The following is a 20,631-nucleotide window of genomic DNA, read 5'->3' on the forward strand; positions in this document are numbered from 1 at the left end:
CCCGCGCATTGTACAACACTGCCCAACAATGGTGAATGACAGGAAGAAGAAGTGAATCAGCTGTTGCCGTTTTCACCTGTGCCTCTAGCTATGTGAAAATTTGGGCAAAAAGTTCTTGTAAATGTGCTGAAATCTAAATCACAGCGAGCAAACTGCATAGAGGCTATCACACTGACTATATAGACGTTCGATCCCAAGGAGGAGCTCGGAAAACACCGCCGAAATAGCGTAAAAACTGGGCTGTGGACAAAACAACCCACATCGTCGGCAACATTTTTTTTTGTAAACAAATAATTCGCCTTGGGGAAAAACTCAGCTAGCAATTAACAAATGCCGTTCAGCTGAGAAAATTGCTGGGAAAAACGCGACGATGGACAATAAGAAGGATATATACAATCTGTGGGTGCAGTACACGACAAAGGTGAGGTTCCAATTAGAGAAAATCGAGTGATAAGAAGTCGGATTTTGGGCGGAGGAGTGGCGGGGGGTGCCGCTCCAATTGCGGGGGCGGCCGCAAATGTTTATAGCATTAGTCACTGCAAGGCAAAAAGCAAATGTTTATCAGCACTTGAAGAAATGTAAACAGTGTAATGATTATATAATCCCGGAGAGGCTCAAACTGAATCCATCCCTCTCCCTCGCTCTTTTCATTTCAAGAACGATGAAACCCACTTCCGGCAATTTGTGGCCCGCTTTGTGGCCATTTGGAGGAGCCAACTGCAGCTGGACTTTCAGGCGGAAAATTGTCCGATGTGGCACGAGGTTCAGCCGGATAGTGGTCCCCACTTGGGTCGCCTGCCGGATGAACTGCTGCCCGCCATCGGTAAATTCATCATTGTAGCCAGAGATGTCTGCGAAACGGAAGGGAAACTGGAGGAGCAGGCCATCGAAGAAGTAGCCATACTCGTGGATTGTCTGGTGATCGTGTGCCGGCACTTTGATAATATACTGGCCATCATCAAGTATGAATACAAGCCGAATTTGATCGCCATACTCTCCAGGGTGTTCAAACAAGTATGCAAATGTCTTTATATATATTGCTGGGTTTTATGACAATTGACTTATCAATGAATTCCAGCAAATGGAGCTGCCGCAGAGCGTGCCCGCCATAAGCCACCTGTTCAGCAGTTTCTCGGCTTTCCTGGAGGTCATGTATGATCCATATCTGACGTGGCGCAGCTTTGTGCGAGGCCAGTCAGCTGACTACAGTCGTCTTTCCTATAAACCCCACTCGGTTCATGTGGAAATTGTCCCTTTTATTTATGGTAAGATAAAAAGGATAAAAAGGCAGTGATGGAGTGTAACTAACTGCTGATAAATCAGATCCCAACTTAAGTTTAACTGACCCATCACTGCCCCATAATTGTGTGGCCCACTAACATTTCGCTTTGCCTTGCAGATTGCTTTCAGGAGGAGAAGCTCATTCGATATGCGGAAATTGGCGAAAGTCTGCTCAACATCCTGGGCGCTGTGATTTGCGGCTCGCAGGTAGCGCCAGAAAGCGTCTCCAGTCCCTTCCTGTGTAGTCCTTTCTCTCTTTTAAAAACCGTTTAATTATTAACCTCACTTCCTGACAGCTTACCTTTCTGCTCACTGCTTTCGCTATTAATGTACGTTAGAGCTCTATCATTTTGTTTCCTTGTCCTATTTCGTTTCATTTCGTGTATCGTTGGTGTGGCTGGATCTCCTCCAGCTGCAGCTGAAAGTGCTGAAGTCTCTAAACTCGACCTCGACCCTGACAAATAGAAATACTAACGCTCTAACCACTTCTTCACTTGCCCCCTGCTCGGGTGATGGGCTGCTAGACTGTGATAACTTGGTGAGTGGTGGAACCATCTGTTGTCCCGATCATTGTTGTCCCCTAACCGTTGCTCATGCATGCCATTGCTTGTCTGTCCCATGTCCTGCGTTCAACTCAACCCTTATAATGGTGATTTTGGTCTGATCAGCGCAATGGTATGAAGGCCATTTGCCCCGCCACGGTGTCCATCACCATGAGTATCCTGCGTCAATGGGAGAGTGCCAATAATCTGCGCTGCGTAGCCCTGCAATGCTATGCGCTGATGGTCATTGTGCTGCAGAAATCTAGTCCGGAAGAAGTGAGTAGCCAGCCATTTCGATTCCACAGTAAACTAATCACATCCTCTTTGAACAGCGCCAAATAGACCTAGTTACGTTAGTTCAACTGTATTGTGATGCTCTCCAAGAGCTCCTGGCCACAAAGCACTTTGATAGCGGGGATGCCAACTTCGATATAACCAGCGATGCTGACCAGGATGTGGCTATCGACATGGCTGCACTCTCATCCACCGTGGCGGCTGTTAAATTATTTGTCACAGGCGATGCAGGCGTTAGTGAAGCCGTTTCCGATTCCAATCTATTGGAACTGCTTACCAATCTGCCAAAGCTTATAAAAGTAAGTTTTCTCATATTTTACAAATTCAGTACTAATCATTGTTATACTTTATAGCCTTGGCATATTTCCCACTCGAGTTCCCTGTGCAGCACCATGGAAGCTTTGGCCATTTTGGCGCGCCACTCCCCTCAATCCGCGTCCCAATTGCGACAGGGTGAGCGCATCGAGAGGCTCTTTACCAGCCTGCAGGAATATGGCAGTCCAATAGTGGAACTCCTGGACACTTGTTTCATGCTTGGCTACGATGAAAGTGAGCACCTTTTGCTGCTACCCGAAGTTATGCTCCGATTGCTCAATTGGGTGCCAACGCTCCAAGAGCGCGAACAACTGCATGTGACCAGTCTTGTGCTCAAGGGCTGCACCGACAACTACAGAACGTAAGAAAATTAGCTTCGATTGATATAATCAACGGATACATTAGCCTTTTGAATGTTCAACAGAAAAACTGTGGCATGTGGCAGTCACATTATCAAGGCTGTGTGTGGTTGCCTCCTGACGGCGGAATCTCTGGCCGAGAACTGTGTTCAGAATCTCATTAAGTTGATAGAGGAATTAAGCAAGCTGAGTATTGTACCCGCGGAGCTCAAGTGCATATTTTCACTGTTGCGGCAGGGCACGAAGTTTCCGCAGTTCAAGCAGCTCCAGCAGGTGAAATTCTATCCTCTTGTGATCTCGTATTCTTATTAATAGTTAATTTTCTTGCAGACTCTTGTTGTAATTGCTTTGCAGAGCCTGAGAGGCATCAATTCCTGCGCCGAGTTCTTTTCCATTGAGCAGTCGTCGGATGGGATCCTTGTACCCGATATTCGGAACTGGACTATCTCCGGTTCATATGGCTTCATCTTTCACATCCTGGTCCGATTCAACCAGCTGAAGGAGCCGTCAAACAGTCGGCGAATGCTGCTTACACTACAGACAGCAAGTGGCAGTGGTTTCGAGGTCTTTGTGCAGCCAAACGGAAACGTTGTGGTTGCTGCACTGACTCGGCGGGAATACCTCACTTCCTCTACTGCGACCAAGACACTTATGGATGGCCAGTGGCATTACCTTACAGTGGCCATAACGCCCCCAAAACGACCATTTTCGTATAGTCAGATTAACATCTATGTGGATTTTGTTCAGAAACTGAGTGCCACCCTGAAGGTTCAGGCAGTTAATGAACCATTCACTGTCTGCTCTATCGGCGCAGTGGTGGCTCCACCACAGCCAGGTGAAGTAGCCAAGACTGGGAATATGCCAAGGTCTTCATCCCAGGAAAGCGGATCCAGTGGCTACAAGGGAATGCTCCCCAGCTTGCTTGAACGGACCCTATCTGCAAATGTAAGAATCAAGATTATGGTTTACTATTCCATTTCTCACCTAGTTTATCCTCTTAGGTGTCAAACTACTTCACCTTACCGATGCGCACACAGACGGCATTTGATCCTAATGTGAAGAACTTTCCTATCGGAATGCAGGATACAGTGTTTGGAGAGCAAACTTGTCTTAATGGACACCTGGGCGGTGTGCTACTGGCGGATCCAACCACCAGTTTGAAAACAATTTTCGACGCGGGTGCCAATTTCAGCTCCATTTTCTCACAGGACAATGACCTTTTGGAACTCAACTCTCGCTTTGTGTTCTGTTACGCTCCGGGAGCGATATGGCATGGAACCTGCCAGGACTTAATACCAGGCGGAAAGTATCCGGGCAGGATTAATGCTCAGCACTGCAAGATCGTTAAGATCCAGGAGACAATCAATAGTATCGGAGGTATCAGTGCAATATTACCCATGCTGCATAGGCTAATCACATTGGATCAGACGACAGACATCTCCATTGGCAGTGTGAGCGAGCACTCCTTGTCCTGCGCACCGACGCCATCAGCTGAAGAGTTCACAGACTGGGAGATGCTATCCTCGAACTCATACACCGAATGGAAAATGCTGCAACATCCGCTGGCCAGTTTTCTGTGCCTCCTGCGCTACCTCACACATGAGCATGAAACAAACCAAGAACAACTACTGAGTAGCGAATGTCTGGCCATTGTGGGCACGATGCTCCAACGCTGTCCACCGTCTTTGTTCGATGTTAATGCCCTGATGGCCACCCACCTGCTAATGGAGTCGCTGCAAGGACATAAGGCGGAAGCAGGTGGACAGCTGTTGGACGCTTTGTATGCTCACATTGTCTTCGACTTTGCTATTTGGTCGCGTCTGCAGTTTCAAATAACCCTGGGCCACGCCCAATACCTGAGTGCCATGATTAAGAATGACAGAAAGTTCTTCCGCAAGCGATATGGCGTCCAGTTTGTGCTGGACGTGGTGCGTCAATACTACTCCACACCGGACAGCATCAGCGATGATGATGCGAAAACCATTCGAGCAACGCTGTTCGGGATCATTAAGTTTTATCTACAAAAAGAAGTTAACATAAAAGAGGTCAATGCAATGATTACTTTTCTGGCTTCTGTACGGCAGGATGTCGTACTAGTGGAGTTCCTGGAAATGATGACTTTCTATGTGCGCGGCAAGAACTGCAAGGATCAGATGGTTCTTCTTCTGCACGAGCCCCAGTCCGCCAATCTTATATACAACTTCTTCGTGGACAAGAGCTACAGTAATGAGATTCAGGAGGCTGCAATAAGGGTAAAATTATATATTTGATTCATCTGGATAAGTGGCTAACATACTTCTATTTCATCTGCAGTTTATTAGCGGACTATTGGCCACATCGCGTGTGCATCAGAAGTATAAGCAAGTGCTTCGATTGTACGATCAGGCTACTGAGCAGAGCATGTTCCCAGGATTTTTCTCTTTCATTACACCGTTGTCCTTGAGCTCTACTATCCTGTTTCATTTGGTTGACGAAATGCTGGGACTGCAGCCAGACTATGCAGGTCTCATATTTCTGGTCTATCATGTGAGCAGCTGTGATCTGCCCGTGAAACTGGAGATCGCCAAACGCCTGCTTCAAACCACCTTCGTCAAGCAGCAATCCACAGTAGCGATGGCGAGGCAAACGGGCTGGCAGGAGTCCATTGCCCGACTGCTCATCCGCAAACCGATAACCAGTTCTCCGCCAGACGAGGAGAAGCGTCGCAGTTTTGGTATTAACCTTGACGTGCTGTTGGAAGATAACTCAAACTTCCTAGCCCAGGCCGATCTCATTACGTTTTCGGAGCAGGAGATAGGGCTCGCACAATTGCAGCAGCAACAACAAGAGGAGCTGAGCGACAGTGGCCTCATACTTAACGAAATCCAGGCTAGTGTTACAGAGGCAGCCACAGTTATCGAGAGTGAAATTAAAGGTAAGTTGTCCCCTAAATCCAGTGTGAAATATTTTAATGTATTTTAATTCCAGAATTGGCTGAATCTGTTTCTGGAGCTGTGGTTGAAAATGCTAACAGCCTGTTTTCGGTCATTCGACAAACCACTCATGATCTGCAGGACACTTTTGAGTCCCTGACGCTAGGCACCTCGACGGACACTGCTGATGGTTCACAGACGCCTTCGATTCAGCGCGAAGAATCCTTGAGCTCCGACACATCCTCGCAGTCGCCTCATGGTCCTCCCAAGAAAAGTGACTCCTTAGAGGTAAATGACGCTTAAGTGAATCGAAAATGTTCCTCCTTGTTTATAATTTTCCCTACAGAGCACCTCCGCCTTTGACTTTGTGGCCGATGGCGATGTGGACACCGAAGAACAGTTGGTTTATCTAGTCTCAAACACGCTATTCAACATTTTCTGGCGCGGTATCCCCAACGATCATCCGCAGTGCTGGCAAGAGCGTGGCCAAGTGCTGGGCTGCATTAATTTGCTGGCTCTGAACAACGAGTTGATTACTTCGCATCTCTCGCTGCGCCTACGCATCTTAGAGATGGCCGTACAGGCCTCGCTTTTCGATCTATCCGAACATGGCAGTCAAACGCTAGTCAACCAGGAGAATGCGTCACACATCCTGCGCATGGTTTATGAATTGGTGGTTCTAGGCTCCAACGAAGATGAGTCTAAAAAGTGTTCTACAAAACTTTTGGATGGTGTGCTAGCATTGCTCGACGCCCTGATGATCTTCCAACAGGGCTCCTCCGACGATTGGTCCGATATGATTCGGCTATGCTTGGGTCTTCTTCTCAAGTGTTCGCATCACCCGAATCCCGGTATTGTTGCCATGGCTACGGCCAAGCTGCATGCTATTCTGCAAAGTCGTTCTACGGAAGATCCCGCGGAGCTTTCGTATCTTCTATATAGCATCAACAGGGCTCTGGATAATGCCATTGAAGGTGGGTTCCTAGAATATATTATTAATTTTCCAATGCTAAACGTTTTCTATTTGCTTCTTTAGTTGGCAATCCAGAGGAGTACTCATTCTTGATGCCGGTGATGAAAGCTCTGCTGGAGAAATGTCGCGTAGCCTTCAATTTGGATTCAACTCTCCCTGATCTGCCTTCGACTTCCTCTGGTCCCGTCTTCTTCAATGATTTCCAAATGTACAGCACCAGCAAAAAGTGGAGGAACTTTATTGAGCGCATGGTAAGTAATGTACAACAATATGGTATCAGTTTTATTTGGAACTCGATCTATTTATTATTTAAATATATTCAACATTATTAGCCTAAATCTAGGGACAAAACGTATTAACATATTTTAAACAACTAAGAACTATTTAAACAAGTCTTTATGCTATGCCTCCTTTTGATTTCGTTGAGAATTCAGAATAGTTTATGATTTTTTGGCAAGTTCTGACGCAGCCCATGGAGATTTCTCTCCATCTCCCGATCGCTGAGGGGACTCTTGAACAGCGTCGTGTCGAAGACGCCCTTAGTGGTCCGCTTGGATGTGGGTGGACCCCTACCATCGGCGGGCTGTAATGCCAGTGGTGACACCGGGCCGTGGGTTCTGACGTAACTAGGTCTTGTAGGTCTCGAGCCACGTCCTCCGGTTGTGGGTGAAAACTGTTGCCTGGTCGGTGGTGCAATGGTTCCATCGTAATAGCTTTGCGAGTGGGATTGATCGATTTGAACGCTGGTGTTGGTGCGATCGGGTGAACTGGGATTCACGGGTTGCTGCTTTGTGCGATACCGAGATGAGCCACGATGTCTACTGCGATCAGTAGTGGGAGTTTTCGGAGTACTTGTTACAATGGTTGGTATGAATGCCGTACGGGTCGTACTACTCCTGCCCCTCATTGGAGTCCAAGGAGCCGGAGTCGTCGTCGTCGTGGTTGTGGGCGTAACAAAGTTGAAGAAGCTCTGCTTCCTCTCTACATAGTGAGAGCTATTTGCATCCGTATCTGCATTTTCGTGTGACTCCCCCAAGTGGCTATCCGCATCATAGGCCTGCTGTAGCTCTGGAACATCAAGCGTATGCTTTGCGGGGACAACTCCAGGAGTGGGCTTTCGCTTCCTCTTACGCCGCTTGGAACTACCAGCCGCATGGGCATCTGAAGTTATCTCATTCAGATCGGGAGAGGATGCCAAGATGGGTGGATATGACTCCTGTTCATCGCGATTGGAGGCTTCGAAAGGAACGGGATCGTAGATGGGCACTTCGTAGCTGGATTTGGGAAAGTCGAAACTAGGAAACTTGTGGTGTGGATTTAAGGGCAACTCCTGCGACGGTGGTGCGTAATCGTCCTGCGGATATGTATTGATGGAATGGGAATCGGAGGAAACATAGTTTGATGGTGGATGCTGCGGTGCTTGATCGTACGTGGATGTTGGAGGATGTTGGTAGGAGCTTGGGTGCTCTTGAGGAGGTTGATCATAACTGGAGGAGGGATGTTGGGGAGGTTGGTCGTAGCTGGAGGAGGGATGCTGCGGAGGTTGCTCGTAACTTGAAGATGGATGTTTAGGAGGTTGATCATAACTGGATGAGGGATGTTGAGCAGGCGGATCATAGCTAGAAGGAGGCTGACTATAGCTGGGAGGAGGATGCTGTGGAGGCTGGTCATAACTCGATGATGGATGCTGCGGTGGCTGGTCATAGCTGGATGATGGATGCTGTGGTGGCTGGTCATAGCTCGAAGAAGGATGTTGGGGTGGTGCGTAACTATTAGTTGGAGGATGCTGGGGAGGGGGCTTCACATAATTATTTGACGGTGGCTCCGCAAACCCATCATGTGATGACGGGGGATGGGGTGGAACATAGCTCTGGTGGTGATTGGACTGATAGGAAGTGCTGATCTCAAACGCGGGCGGAGAATAGGCGATCTCAAAGTTAGGATTATTGATGGAACCATGTTTAGGCGGATGCTTGGGTGGTTCCGCAAAGTTCTGATGGTAGCCCACATTGGGAATCTTCTGTTCATATATGGAATAGGAGTCAGGAGCTGGCAGATCCTGATGCGGGTAGCTGGGCACTGGAGCCGGAGCGTCGGGTACTCCATAGCGGGTAGCCGGCGGATGAGCCGGAGCTGGAGGTGGCTCATAGTGCGAAGCAAAAGAGTGATCCGGCTGAAAGCTCTGCTGCACAGGAGGCAAGCCGTACTTTTGGTGAGGAACATGCTCATGTGTGGTCACTAAGCCAAAGTCCAGGCTCGGGAATTTGTGCGCTCCATAGAGATCCGGTTCCGTATCGTGATTGTAGAAGTCCAGATCCATGGACTGCGCTTCGTAGCTGGAAGTGGGTATCTTAAAGTCCGCACCATCGAACTTCAGGTGCTGAAAGTCATCGAGGGAGAAGCTGGGCTCCTCGATATGGGTATGGGTAGGGAACGATGGTTTCGAGTAGCGAATGTGGGGCGGTGGTGGTCCGTACTTAATCTTCGGATGACCCTTAGTCCGCCGGCGCAGCTTGGAGCGCTTGATCACGGCGTAGGGTGGCTGACGGCGATAGCGGATCAGTTTCTCCGCCGTGGGCACCAGCTCTGCTTTTGACTCAGTCTTAGGCGTCGCCTCAACACTTGTGGCATTGGATTCGCTGAGGGCATGGGGCAGACAGAGGGCCAACTACGGGGAAAGGGGATATATAAAGAGGAAAAGGGTGAGTGGGTTAATCTTCCGCAAAAAAGGTCATCAGACAAATAAACTTTCTCCCTGCAAACTTAAATGCTGTCATCTCTGTGTGGTTTTGTCTTATGTGGCTAACCTTTGACTTTCCATGCAAGACTCACTAGCTCTCGGCGGTGGCTTCCGCCTCAGCGCGCCTCTCTGGCTCCCAGTTTCCCTAGCTGTTTACACGTAACATGGTTGCCATCACCTCCACCAGTGGCAATCGAGTCACGAGTCTTGCTCGCCAGGCTCCTCGTAATTGTTGCATCGATGCGGGGACCTTGCCGGCTGGCTGCTCTCACGCAATCCAAACACTATTGAGGAGTGCAGGGATTGGTTGGGGAGAAGATGGAACTGGGCACCCGAAGGAGCCAAGCATTGAACCTGATCATCGCCAGGTTCAGGTGTGCGAGTCCGTGTGCAGTTGCATTTCTGGCTTTTGTTTTTGGCCACGACTGGTTGCCACTGGGTGAACGAAAACTTGAAAGTGGCAATAATAGGTATCCTAATAACATAAGCTAAACATAAATATGAATTAGTTATCATTACATAAAAGACTTGTGACTCAGCTACTATTATCCTTTTAATAATCTTTAGGTATTTGTTGCGTCAACTTTAAAACTGGCTGATAAGGATAATCATTCTGAACGGGCAATCACATTTATGGGCTCCTTTAGTTAAATTCAAAGTCCAGTTTTTCTCTATCTTATATCACTGACAGCGCACATGAGATGGCAGCATAATTAATTCACATATTATTTAATCGCTTACAAAACAGGCCGAAAGCCAAAACAAATTGCACATTTTGAGCGTTAGACAAAGCGCGAACTAAACTCTACGCAGTAGTTTGGAAAAACAAATTCCAAAATCGACGCGAACATCAACACAACTTTCGACTCCGACTCCGAATCCGAATCCAACCAAATCCAAGTTGGCTCTGCTGGAGTTTTGAAGATCGAGACTGAGATTTTCCACGCGGCTCCCGGTCGGTCACGACTCGTCGGACTTTCTTTCGGCAACTGAGCTGAGCGCCAAGAAAGTGGTCTGGTTTTGTGGCTCGAAGAGGCGCAGCTGGAACCAGTCGAATGACAAAGCGGCGTCGCTGCCGATGCACCCACCTGGCGGAGATTTTACCAGAAACATTTTGCCCTGCTCTTTTATTTTCAATTTATTTTATTAGTATTTAACGCCGTGTGTGTGCCCAGTGCCTTGGAACGATCGCTAGAGGCACCCTACTAGGTGGTGATGGATTATGCAAAGAATACCCGCGGAGGTGCCTCCGCCACCAGCGCCATGCGGATGCCTCCTCGATACGCCTGGTAACTGGAAGAGATCGGCGTTAAATAAACCCCAAATAAACAGCCATCGAGGAGCGCGTCTAACTGGTTTGCACAACTGCAATCGAGTGCTTCCTGTGCCCGCGGCTATCTGCACATTGAACTTGAACCTGACCGGACGTGACTTGTGGACTTGGACATGCCGACTGATCTCCACCAGAGCGCCTGGCCAACAGTTGGATCTGGAATACGCACGAAGAGTGCCCCCGAATCGAATGAAAGCGAAAACAAATTCAAGCTGCCATAATCGTCAATCTTGATCTCCAGCTCACACTGTGGAGACTGAAAGAAAATTTCTCAATTGCGATGGATTTCATCTAATTGATCAATTAAATAAATCCTTATATATACTGCTGTTTTCAATTAGATCCTGGACACTTTAGAGCTTCTATAAAAAAGTTTCAGGTTCATCTAGGTCGTTATTATATGATGTTTTAACCAGCTATCAATCTTAAACAATCTTAGCATTGAAGTTTAGGATGTTTAGCTTGAGATATTGTAGGTGATTTTTTTCCGTGTACTAATCTGGAATTTCTCACACTTTAAGGTGAAGCCTCTGTACGATCGCTACCAGCGCGACATTGAGCTGCATCTGTGGGAGCCCATCAACCGATTCTGGGCGGAGTGCTACGAGGCCTGCAAGGCTGCCTCCAAGCAGAGGGCCACCAACCAGGCGGAGAACAGGCGCCTCTTCCAGCAGAAGATCTACATGCCGTGGAAGGTGCGCCAGGTGGAGGAGATGCAGCGACTGCAGGCGGCTGCACTGCAGCACAAGACCATCGACAGCCACATACGGAAGCGTTGGAAGACCGCCAAGCGTTTCTTGTACGGCCCACGCGGACCATGGTACACCGGGTGAGTACTTCTCTTATTACATAGAAAGAAAAGGTGCTTAGTTTCATAAGTGGATTCTTAGGTTACACATATATGTATGTTCTAAAGATGTAATATCCTCCTCTAATACCAGTTTTAGGTATCACCCACTCTACCATTTAGTTTACATATTTCCAAGTTTTTTTTTCACATTTAATGTCAGTGATTTTTCTCTGTGTAAACGTCACTGAGCCCGCCCCGATTCCATTATGAAATGACGAAAAATTCAGCATTTTAATTGCCCGCCTCGCATTCGAGGCGACAATTGTAATCGAGCGTGCCAGCGTGCACGGTTATAATAAATACTCGTATTACATGTGTGCGTGATCACTTAATCACCTGGAGGCACCACTCGAACCACTCGAAGACTCAAATATGGCCAGAAGCCGCCGCGCTCTGTGTTAAATTCACTTTCAAATGCAAACAAATCCCTCTCAATCATTAAAGTCTGCAGCGGAGTCATGATGTTCATCAACACACTCGGCTGGTGGTAACCACAATACGTTTAGTAGTTCCACTGACACAATGGGTTAAATGCGTCAAACACAATGCCACAAATCGCTGATAATCCGATGGCTATTTGTGGTCGGACTTTTGGCTGAAAATCTCATTAAAATCGTATTCACTGATCTGAGATTAGTGGCGAGATTTTGAGATTATCATATGGGATGGGTCTAGACTTATTCGTTATTAATAAAAACTTTATTATGATGCAAATATTTTATAGTTTTTTATGCTTATATTTTGTTTACTTGCTCACGTAAGGAATAATAATTGTCTTTAGGCAATTGTCCCGGCAGAGAGCGGTACAGAGATTGGGACACAGATCGGGAGATCGGGACAGAGATCGGGACGGAGATCAGGACAGAAATCGGGACACAGATCGGACAGAAGTATCCGCAAAACTTTCTAACACTTTCCCGATATTTTGGTAGCCCCTCCAGCGTTTGGGTCCCATTGTAGCACCGTCTGCTTGGAGCTGCAGCTCGCCCATTGTCTTACGCTTTCGCCCATGTCTTTTGAAGCTACCCCCTCCACTTTCCCGCCCATGTCGTGTCGCGATTAACATTTCAATTTAATTTTATTAAATCATCAAAAGCGTTTAATGTCGATTGCAACAAAGGCCCGTCGCATTATGCAAGTGCAAATGTAACGAAAACTCATTATGCGATCCATACATTTTTACAAAAATAAAAACAAATATGCGCATAATCGAAGGCGCCCATGCAGATGTGCCGACGAGGTGGGGTCCACTCCGCACCATTCCGATGGAGGTCAGTTCGCGGACGGATCAAATTATCCGGATCCAAAGCCAATGATCGAGGCGCGGCCAGTTGCAGTTCAAGTTCTCCATTGTGCCCGGTGGCCAGTTGCCAATTACTCGATCGGATCGATTGGCCATCGGATGGCGACGGTCTGTTCTCCAATTGAGCCCATAAATTTCATTTAGACCACTTTGCATTGACGCTCGAATTACGCAGTTTTCTGTGGTGCGTGGCCCGAACCTTGAGCGATTAGCCTATCCACCATCAACTGCACTGCATCGGTAGCCCGGTGGGTGACCCACGCAGGTGGGGCTTGTTCTGTTCTAAGGTCGAACCACTCACGGGCAGCGAGCGACACACAAATCCACTACATGTCCCAAAATTCAAATGGAATTCATGTGTGGCCAGTGCCAAAGTCTAAGCCGGCACTGAATAATGGCACTTCGGTTCTAATAACAGCGATTATCATTCAATGATTTAGAAATAAACGCAATCTCGGCAATTTTTATTAAGCGAAAACATTTCACAAGCAAGTTATTGCCCATTAGCTAAATAATATTATTAACAAATAGCTCTTTAGTTGTTGAGGAAAGACATTCGATTTATTTGAAAATCATATCATATCCACAAAATATGTAAAAATATGTAAAATATGTAATATGTATATGTAAAATATTTTCAATTTATTTAACTGGAAATATATTTATTTTCCTGTAATCCTAATGATGTTCATATGTTGTTTATGATGTTTTTATATATTTCGATATGATATGCAAGCAATAACCTTAATTAACTTTCGTTTTTAAACTCAAGAATAGGAGTGAATTTCCATGTACCATGTACTTTCGTCCCAGTTTTTCATCCCGTAAAGGAAAACTCCATTAACTTTCCATTTGCATAGCTTCGGTTCGTTTATTGCAATCTCGTTTCTCATTCTGCGAGTTCTACTCGAGTGCACAGGCTCGGATTAAATAAGAATTAAAACGGGGATTGTGAGTTGGGGATTATAGAGTATTTATCGCGGTCAAACAGCCTTAAGATTAAGAAGACAAGAAACATAAATGAAAGGTCTCGAGAATGTGTGAGTGTAGATGAGGGAACATGGGATCCGATGGGAACCCAAGGACTGGGCAATCGGAATCCGCTGTCCGTGAATTCGTATGTACATATTTCGATAAATCGCTTTCATTTCCACTAATACTACAACTACTATCGACTATGATCGGCCCATGAGCTCCGGCTAACTGGAGCCCAGGTGGCAGGAGAAGTTGGTCGCGATGTCCATTATTCGGGTGCGGCAAGAGGTCGGCATTATTCGAGGGGTGTATAGATCCATCCATCTGACTTAGTGGTAGCCCAGGGGCGAGAGGGCGGGCAGAGCGGGCAGGGCCAGCTTGGGCAGGGCAGGTCCATAGGCGGGAGCAAGAGCCGGTCCGTATCCGTGGGCCAGAGCAGGGTAAGCGGGCGCCAGAGCCGGGCCATAGGCGGGCACCTTGGCCACCAGAGGAGCGGCATGGAGCAGCGGAGCCGGGGCCAGAACCTTGGCCACCGGAGCCACAGCCTTCACCACGGCGCCTTCGCGGCGCACCACTGCGTTGAATCCGTGCACGGGATCGGCGGTGTACTCCACAATGCGGCGGGTTCCGTCGGCCTCAATCAGGGAATAGGCGCCCTGCACCACATCTCCGCTGCGGGTCTCCTGCTGGCTCTTCACGTCACCAGTGGAGCCATCCTGGTGGGCAGAAAGAAGATGTTGGATTAGCACAGAATAGGAATAAGTTCTATATATTTAAAGGCATGCCTTAAATGGAATCCTTACAAGCAAGGAATCTAGAAATATTTTATGTAAAATAAGGATAATCCTAGAAGGCACCTAGTGTTGCCAACATCCAACTTGCTCAACCAAGTGATCGGATTTAATAGTTCTTAGCTTCCATAAACACTTCATAAAAATGTCTGGCAAAATCAAAATTTGCATACCAGTTGCTTAATAAAGCAATAAAATTCGAATGCAGATTTCTGAATTGGCATTGCTTTTTATGAGGTGACTAATAAAACTTCTTACGAAGCGGACTCACATGAACATCGTAGCTGAAGGTGTACTGGGGATTGGGATCGTAGGGCTCCGGACCCGCCACCTTGGCCACCAGAGGAGCCGCCACCTTGGCCAGCGCCGGGTACGACGGATAGGCGGGCAGTGCCAGTCCGGGACCAGGGACCACCACGGCGGAGGACACCGCCACCAGGGCGCTCAGGACGAGGATCAGTTTCTGTGCCATTCTGGACGGATTGCTTGGCGTTTGCGATGGAGTAGTGGAGAACTGGAGGTCTACTGCTGCTCGACTGACAAATGAACTCGATCTGTGGTTCTGTGGCCGCACGACAATTGCTTTTTATAGGCCTCCCATAGACGCGAGCCCAAAAATCCGCCACAGCCTCCGCCGCCGCCTGCCACCAGATATTTATGCAAAAAGCGCAGCAAGACACACAAAATAATAATAAACAACTAAAAAGTGCGCATGCGTGTGGAGTCTGTAGCGGCCTGTGCCTATGCGAAATGCTCGCATCGATCGCGACAAATATAAAATAATTCATTTTTCGCTGCCCATGGCAATCAGAAGGGGCTGTCCGGAGGTGGAGGAGCTGCCGGTCGAGCTGAAGGCGCTGGCGGAGGGTGCTCGGCGGTTCACGCATGTCTGGGAGTCTGGGAGGACTGTGCCGGACCAAGCTGGCAAACTGGTCCCACGCCGGCTGAATCGCCGTCGTTGTTGTGTCGTGACAAAAAAGTTCAATTCGAAAGCGAATTATTTGGGCCTAAGCCGGGTGGCCGGACGGATCAGGTGTGTGGTGGCCGCATGAGCACCAGTGCCTCCCATGTCTCCATGTCCCATGTCTCGACTTTATGGCCACCAGATTGGGGCGACGCTGCACACGCACCCAGCAGTCGATTGTTGAAAGGTGTGTTTGGGGCACAGCCTTCGAAACTGGCTGGCTGCTCTAAGCCGCGCCCACCCAAAAAATCTACGCCAGACGCATTCGATGCACTGAGAAAAAACGAAAAAGTTCTAACTGGAAAGAATACTAAAGCGACGTGAAATCTCTACGAAAAAGTTCTTGGCTACCAATACAAAAGGATATCAATTGTAGAATATTCCGTTCAATCATATAGATTTTCGAATGTCGTGCACTATTTTTCTGAGTGTATAGATTTTGTTCTGTTTCGCCGCTCTGTTGCCATTGGGACAATTTTGGCCATTATCACTAATTTTCAACGCGTACCGCCGCTTGTTAGGCGTTGCTGTCGCTGCTGCAGTTGCAGTTGCAGTAACTGCTGCAGTTGCAGTCGGCGCCGGCAGCAACATCTATGGACATGCTCGGGTTGGGGTTTGCGTAATCCAAAAATTGCATTTCGTGCCGATTTTTTACTTTCAATTAAGCTATTGAATAATTTGAGTGCGTGTTGGGCCAGCGAGTGAATGTATTCATTTGGAGTGGAAGAGTTCTTTGGGCGTGGGACAGCTGCAGGGGAGATAACCATCTAAGATAGCGGTCTTATGTAAGTGGAATGGGTCAGCTTTCTTTTGGGGAATTCGGCTTTTCCTGGTTACATTTTGTTACATTTAAAATTACAAAACAATTTTTACATGGCATGGAGTCACGAATATGTTCACCAAGTAATTAGTTCCATTAAGCACATAACCATTTCCATTTCTTGACACCCGCAATTGTGATGTAATTGAAAGAGTTATAACACAGCTAAGTTTCAAGTTCAAAACAACGATATTTGCATCTTAATGACACGCAAATTTTGATCTTGAAAAAATGTCCACTCAAAATCTTGTTATTTTGCACTTAAAGTGTGTTTTTAATTTAGTTCATTATCATTAACTAGGCAAGTATGCATTTTGGGCCTTGAGCTTGTCTGATCAACTGACTAATTAATAAAATGTAAACTCGTTTCGGAATTTAGTAGAGCCTACAACTTTTGATTAATTTTAGTTAGAAGCAAATACTTACGGATTTTCCTTGAATATGATTAAAAGATTTCATGTATGTCTTTGGCTTATTGAGTTTATTGTTTAATGATTACTGACTTTACAACGGACTAAGGAGCAGACAATAAGTTATGTAAAAGCTAGATTACAAGCAGTGTTAAAAGCTCTGGGAGATTGCGGAGTTAGCCCAAGAGTGGAGCAGCCACTGGAGCCACCAATGGGCGAGCAGCCACCGGAACTGGTCCTCGCTGCACCACCGCATTGAAACCGTTGATGGGATCGGCGGTGTAGAAGACGGTGCGCAGCGAGCCATCGGCATCCACCACCGAGTAGGAGCCCTTGACCACATCTCCATCCCGCACTTCCTGCTGGCTCTTGCTGTCCCCGGTGAGGGCATCCTGCACATTATAGGCGAAGGCGTACTGCGGATGCGGATCCACCTCCGTGTTGAGGGGCACTCCCACTGGAACAGCAGCTGGGAGCAGGGCGCACTCGATGGCGGCGATCAGAGCGCAGCAGATAAAGGTGATCTGGGGGATGAGTAAGGTGCATTAATTGAGATTTATGATCAAGATATACACTTGTAAAGATCCTTGGATCCAAGAGATGGTCAATTCAATCACATTCCTTGACCAGGATTTACCCAACTCACCTTGAACAGGGCCATGACTAGATTTGCTGGTGGATAGTGGTTTTCCAATGGTGCTTTGTGCTTGACAATGCTGTCGGAACTGTCTTTGGTTGCCATTGGATCGGGGTTATAAAGGGCCTCCACATTTCCGCGATAACATGCGTCGTGTGGCAACCGCTGCCAAAAACGATTCCATTTGCTGACGTAATGGCCCGCTTTTGTGCCTGGTCCACCTGCAAAAGGTTTCCCCCATGGACGTGCCAGCCAATGGCCCAACTTGCACAATTCTCCCCTCCACTGAAGCCCCACCAATATGAATTGTGATAACCGTAAATATAGTTGGCACTACGTGATCGGAATCTGAGATTGGGAGCTTTAACTCGAAGCTCGGGACCTACCCCAATGTTTAACTGGGTTAAGCAGGGGAATGTGGAGCATTCCTAGAAACATTCCAACTATTCGCATATCAGTTCCATCGAACAACTAAAAACAACTCAATCTTTTTTTGTACCGAAACTTTTATTCAGTAAATGCAGTTACTAATTCACTAAGTGGCCGATAGCCGTTCCCCAGATCCCCAGAACGGTATCCCTAAACGTAGTCTATGATGGTGATCCTTCGATCGGAGATTGGGAATGTGGGTCAACAGCGGGGTGGCAACAGCACGCACGTCCTTGTGTTTCGGGTTTTGACTGACAGAAAAGTGGGTAAATGCATTAGAACTATTTAACAACGGTCCTACAACTAGGCCATGGAGTTTGTCATCGCTTGGTCCACCGGTTCAGCGCCTAGTGGTATCCACCCAGACTCAGACCAGGCGCCGAGGCGTATCCGATCTTGGTGATGGCGGGAACGGCGGCGACGGCAAGAGCTGGCTTGGCAATGGCCACCGCGGCCACGCCCTTCTTCTCCACGACGGCATTGAATCCGTTTACCTTGTCGGCGGTGTAGGTGACCTTGCGGATGGTGCCATCGGGTTCGGCCAGGGAGTAGCTGCCGTGGACGACTCCGTTGACCAGGGTCTCCTCCTGCTGCTTGGAGTCGCCGGTGTGATGATCGGTTACTCCGTACGAGAAGCTGTACTGCGGATTGGGATCGTAGGGCTCGGCAACAGCCACCTTGGCCACGGCGACGGGGGCAGCCAGGACCTTGGGAGCATAGGAGATGGCAGGAGCGGCATACGAGATGGCAGGAGCAGCCAGGAGCTTGGGAGCAGCATAGGAAATGGCAGGAGCAGCTAGCAACTTGGGAGCCGCATAGGTGAGTCCAGGGGCCGACAGTCCATAGGGATCAATGGGAATGGCCACCACAGCGGACAGGATCAGTCCCAAAGCGAACAGAGTCTGTCGAGGAATTCCATGATCAGTAGAGCCAACTAAAAGCTGCACTCCTTTGGCCAACTCACCTGGGCAATCATGGCGAAGGATGTGAGAATGAGGGAGCTCTGGTTTGGATGTGTCTGCACTGCGAGAACTCAGCTCAAATGTGAGATGCATTTTCCGCGTGGTCTTCAGTTTTATATTCGAAACTGGCGGCAGCTGCCAGCGGAAAAAAAACTGGACAATCTAATGGGCAGAGTGACAATTGCGTCTCATTTGGTGGCTGCCCGATCTCGATCTCGATCTTGCACCCCAGACCTCATCGCTGATGGCGGATTTCGTGTTTCTGGTGCGGATTTCATCATTGGTGCTGGCTTTTCTCAATGGAATAACTGCAGCCGCCGCTGCCGAGGCACACCACTCACCGAAGTCCATTTGAGTCCGTTCAAGAGCGTCGCTCCAAGTTACCCAGCTAGCCAGCTACCACCAACACCAGACTCGTTTTCCGCTGACTCGCTGGCCGATCTGGTTTAATTTTTTCGCCGTTTTTCGGCACATTCTCAGGTTCTCCAGCCAAAATTTGTCTGATGTAATAAGTGCCTCATATTGTGGCAGTTTCAGTTGCAGTTGCCACAAGAACAGTGACAGTGTTTTTTGGTTATCTTAGTTACCCTTTCAAGAAAATCCTTTAATATCATTAAAGGTCTAATGGAAATATGTATTTACTCTTAGTTTTCCGATAATATATGAAACCAAATTTACAATTGGATATGTAAACACTCAATGAATGAGTAATTTATATGCCTCCTGTTTAGTTATGCCAATTATTACTCACACGCCATGTTGTCCAAACGCAAGCAAATTTCGTTTGGTTTACGTGACGTGCGTGTAATCTTCATGGTAACATTCATGTCTAAAGTGCCCACCCAAAGTGCAGGGTATCAAAACAAGATCAATCGTTCGCTGCCACTCGTTTAATTAGAAAACGAAAATGGCAAGTTTCGACGGCTTGGTGGAGGGAATGGGCGGGACGCAGGCGCAATTACGCACTGGCACACGCATTAACCCCTCGCCGATCCGATTTCCACCTGACCAACTGGACCAGCGCCCACATTGCTGAGCCGGTCACTTAGCCACCGTAATTGCCTCGATCGGGCCAAAAGGCTTTTAGCCGGCATTTGGAAGCTCTAACCGCGGCGACCTTGCTCACAATTGGCAACTAAGTGGCTGTGGTTAGTATTTCATCCACTTTTAATTAATTCTCATCTCAGAGCAGAGTCAAGCGATTGGGCAAGGAACTGCATAAATGGCAGTGGAGCATTTCATTCGCTTTGGCCAAATTGGACGACTGTATATCCATGCGGGTTTCCGGTGGCGACAATCTACGCCGACAACCGTTAGGCAGCTCCCCCAACCCGACAAGTGATCCCGCCATGTGGTGCCAACTTTTGGGGCTCTCTCTTCGTTTCTCCGGGTCTCTCAGCGTCTCTCCGAGGTGAATCCGCAGCCAACGAGTCGCAAGGTCGTTGGTTGCATTTTGGAAAAGAGTCACGAACTCGAAACCAGCCACCAGTTACAGCACGAAATCGATGGGGAATCTTTAATCAACCAATGAGTTAGTCAAATTCCAAAAGACTGGAGATTCTTGTTGTTACTGGAGATATTTGTTAGGGAAACATGTTAAATTTAAGATGCTTTTCACTAAAGTCGTTTAAGGGAGGCGCTTAAAATCTCCAGGAACTAAACATAAACCAAATACATGACCATTTATTGAATAATATCCATATAATTGATATAGCAAATGTTAAAAATCTTTTAAATCATT

The 20,631-nt window shown here is 47.6% G+C and overlaps 5 protein-coding genes across 7 annotated transcripts in view; 1 reads left to right on the forward strand and 4 right to left on the reverse strand.

Moving 5' to 3' along the window:
• The first annotated feature begins 17 nt into the window (after positions 1–17).
• Positions 18–20,631, forward strand: part of LOC6736738 (neurobeachin-like protein 1) — a 29,940-nt gene continuing 9,326 nt past the window's right edge. The window contains exons 1-16 of one of the 3 annotated variants that reach the window (XM_016170834.3): positions 18–421; positions 658–1,014; positions 1,079–1,265; positions 1,400–1,488; positions 1,694–1,819; positions 1,950–2,099; positions 2,156–2,416; positions 2,471–2,793; positions 2,857–3,064; positions 3,122–3,736; positions 3,793–5,043; positions 5,105–5,705; positions 5,759–5,991; positions 6,050–6,677; positions 6,740–6,927; positions 11,271–11,578. In XM_016170834.3, coding sequence (XP_016030368.1) covers positions 371–421; positions 658–1,014; positions 1,079–1,265; positions 1,400–1,488; positions 1,694–1,819; positions 1,950–2,099; positions 2,156–2,416; positions 2,471–2,793; positions 2,857–3,064; positions 3,122–3,736; positions 3,793–5,043; positions 5,105–5,705; positions 5,759–5,991; positions 6,050–6,677; positions 6,740–6,927; positions 11,271–11,578 — 5,576 coding nt within the window. In that variant the 5' untranslated portion in view covers positions 18–370. The remainder of the gene's footprint in view (positions 422–657; positions 1,015–1,078; positions 1,266–1,399; positions 1,489–1,693; positions 1,820–1,949; positions 2,100–2,155; positions 2,417–2,470; positions 2,794–2,856; positions 3,065–3,121; positions 3,737–3,792; positions 5,044–5,104; positions 5,706–5,758; positions 5,992–6,049; positions 6,678–6,739; positions 6,928–11,270; positions 11,579–20,631) is intronic. The other 2 variants (XM_016170836.3, XM_016170835.3) reach the window with 2 other exon arrangements.
• Positions 6,956–10,859, reverse strand: LOC6736739 (extensin). The gene is made up of 2 exons (XM_039293703.2): positions 10,158–10,859; positions 6,956–9,344 (listed from the first exon to the last, which is right to left on the reverse strand). Exons 1-2 carry the CDS (start codon positions 10,188–10,190, stop codon positions 7,107–7,109), a joined length of 2,271 nt encoding a protein of 756 aa, XP_039149637.1. The 5' UTR covers positions 10,191–10,859; the 3' UTR covers positions 6,956–7,106.
• Positions 13,748–15,237, reverse strand: LOC6736741 (larval cuticle protein A2B). The gene is made up of 2 exons (XM_002083561.3): positions 14,940–15,237; positions 13,748–14,593 (listed from the first exon to the last, which is right to left on the reverse strand). The coding sequence occupies exons 1-2, from the start codon at positions 15,138–15,140 to the stop codon at positions 14,207–14,209; spliced, it is 588 nt and encodes a 195-aa protein (XP_002083597.1). The 5' UTR covers positions 15,141–15,237; the 3' UTR covers positions 13,748–14,206.
• Positions 16,917–17,661, reverse strand: LOC6736742 (larval cuticle protein A2B). Its single transcript, XM_002083562.4, has 2 exons — positions 17,509–17,661; positions 16,917–17,386 (listed from the first exon to the last, which is right to left on the reverse strand). The coding sequence occupies exons 1-2, from the start codon at positions 17,602–17,604 to the stop codon at positions 17,039–17,041; spliced, it is 444 nt and encodes a 147-aa protein (XP_002083598.1). The 5' UTR covers positions 17,605–17,661; the 3' UTR covers positions 16,917–17,038.
• On the reverse strand, positions 17,988–18,999 carry LOC6736743 (larval cuticle protein A2B). Its single transcript, XM_002083563.3, has 2 exons — positions 18,893–18,999; positions 17,988–18,830 (listed from the first exon to the last, which is right to left on the reverse strand). The coding sequence occupies exons 1-2, from the start codon at positions 18,902–18,904 to the stop codon at positions 18,276–18,278; spliced, it is 567 nt and encodes a 188-aa protein (XP_002083599.1). The 5' UTR covers positions 18,905–18,999; the 3' UTR covers positions 17,988–18,275.

The sequence above is a fragment of the Drosophila simulans genome, chromosome 3L, assembly GCF_016746395.2.
Source record: "Drosophila simulans strain w501 chromosome 3L, Prin_Dsim_3.1, whole genome shotgun sequence".
Taxonomy (NCBI): Eukaryota; Metazoa; Arthropoda; class Insecta; order Diptera; family Drosophilidae; genus Drosophila; species Drosophila simulans.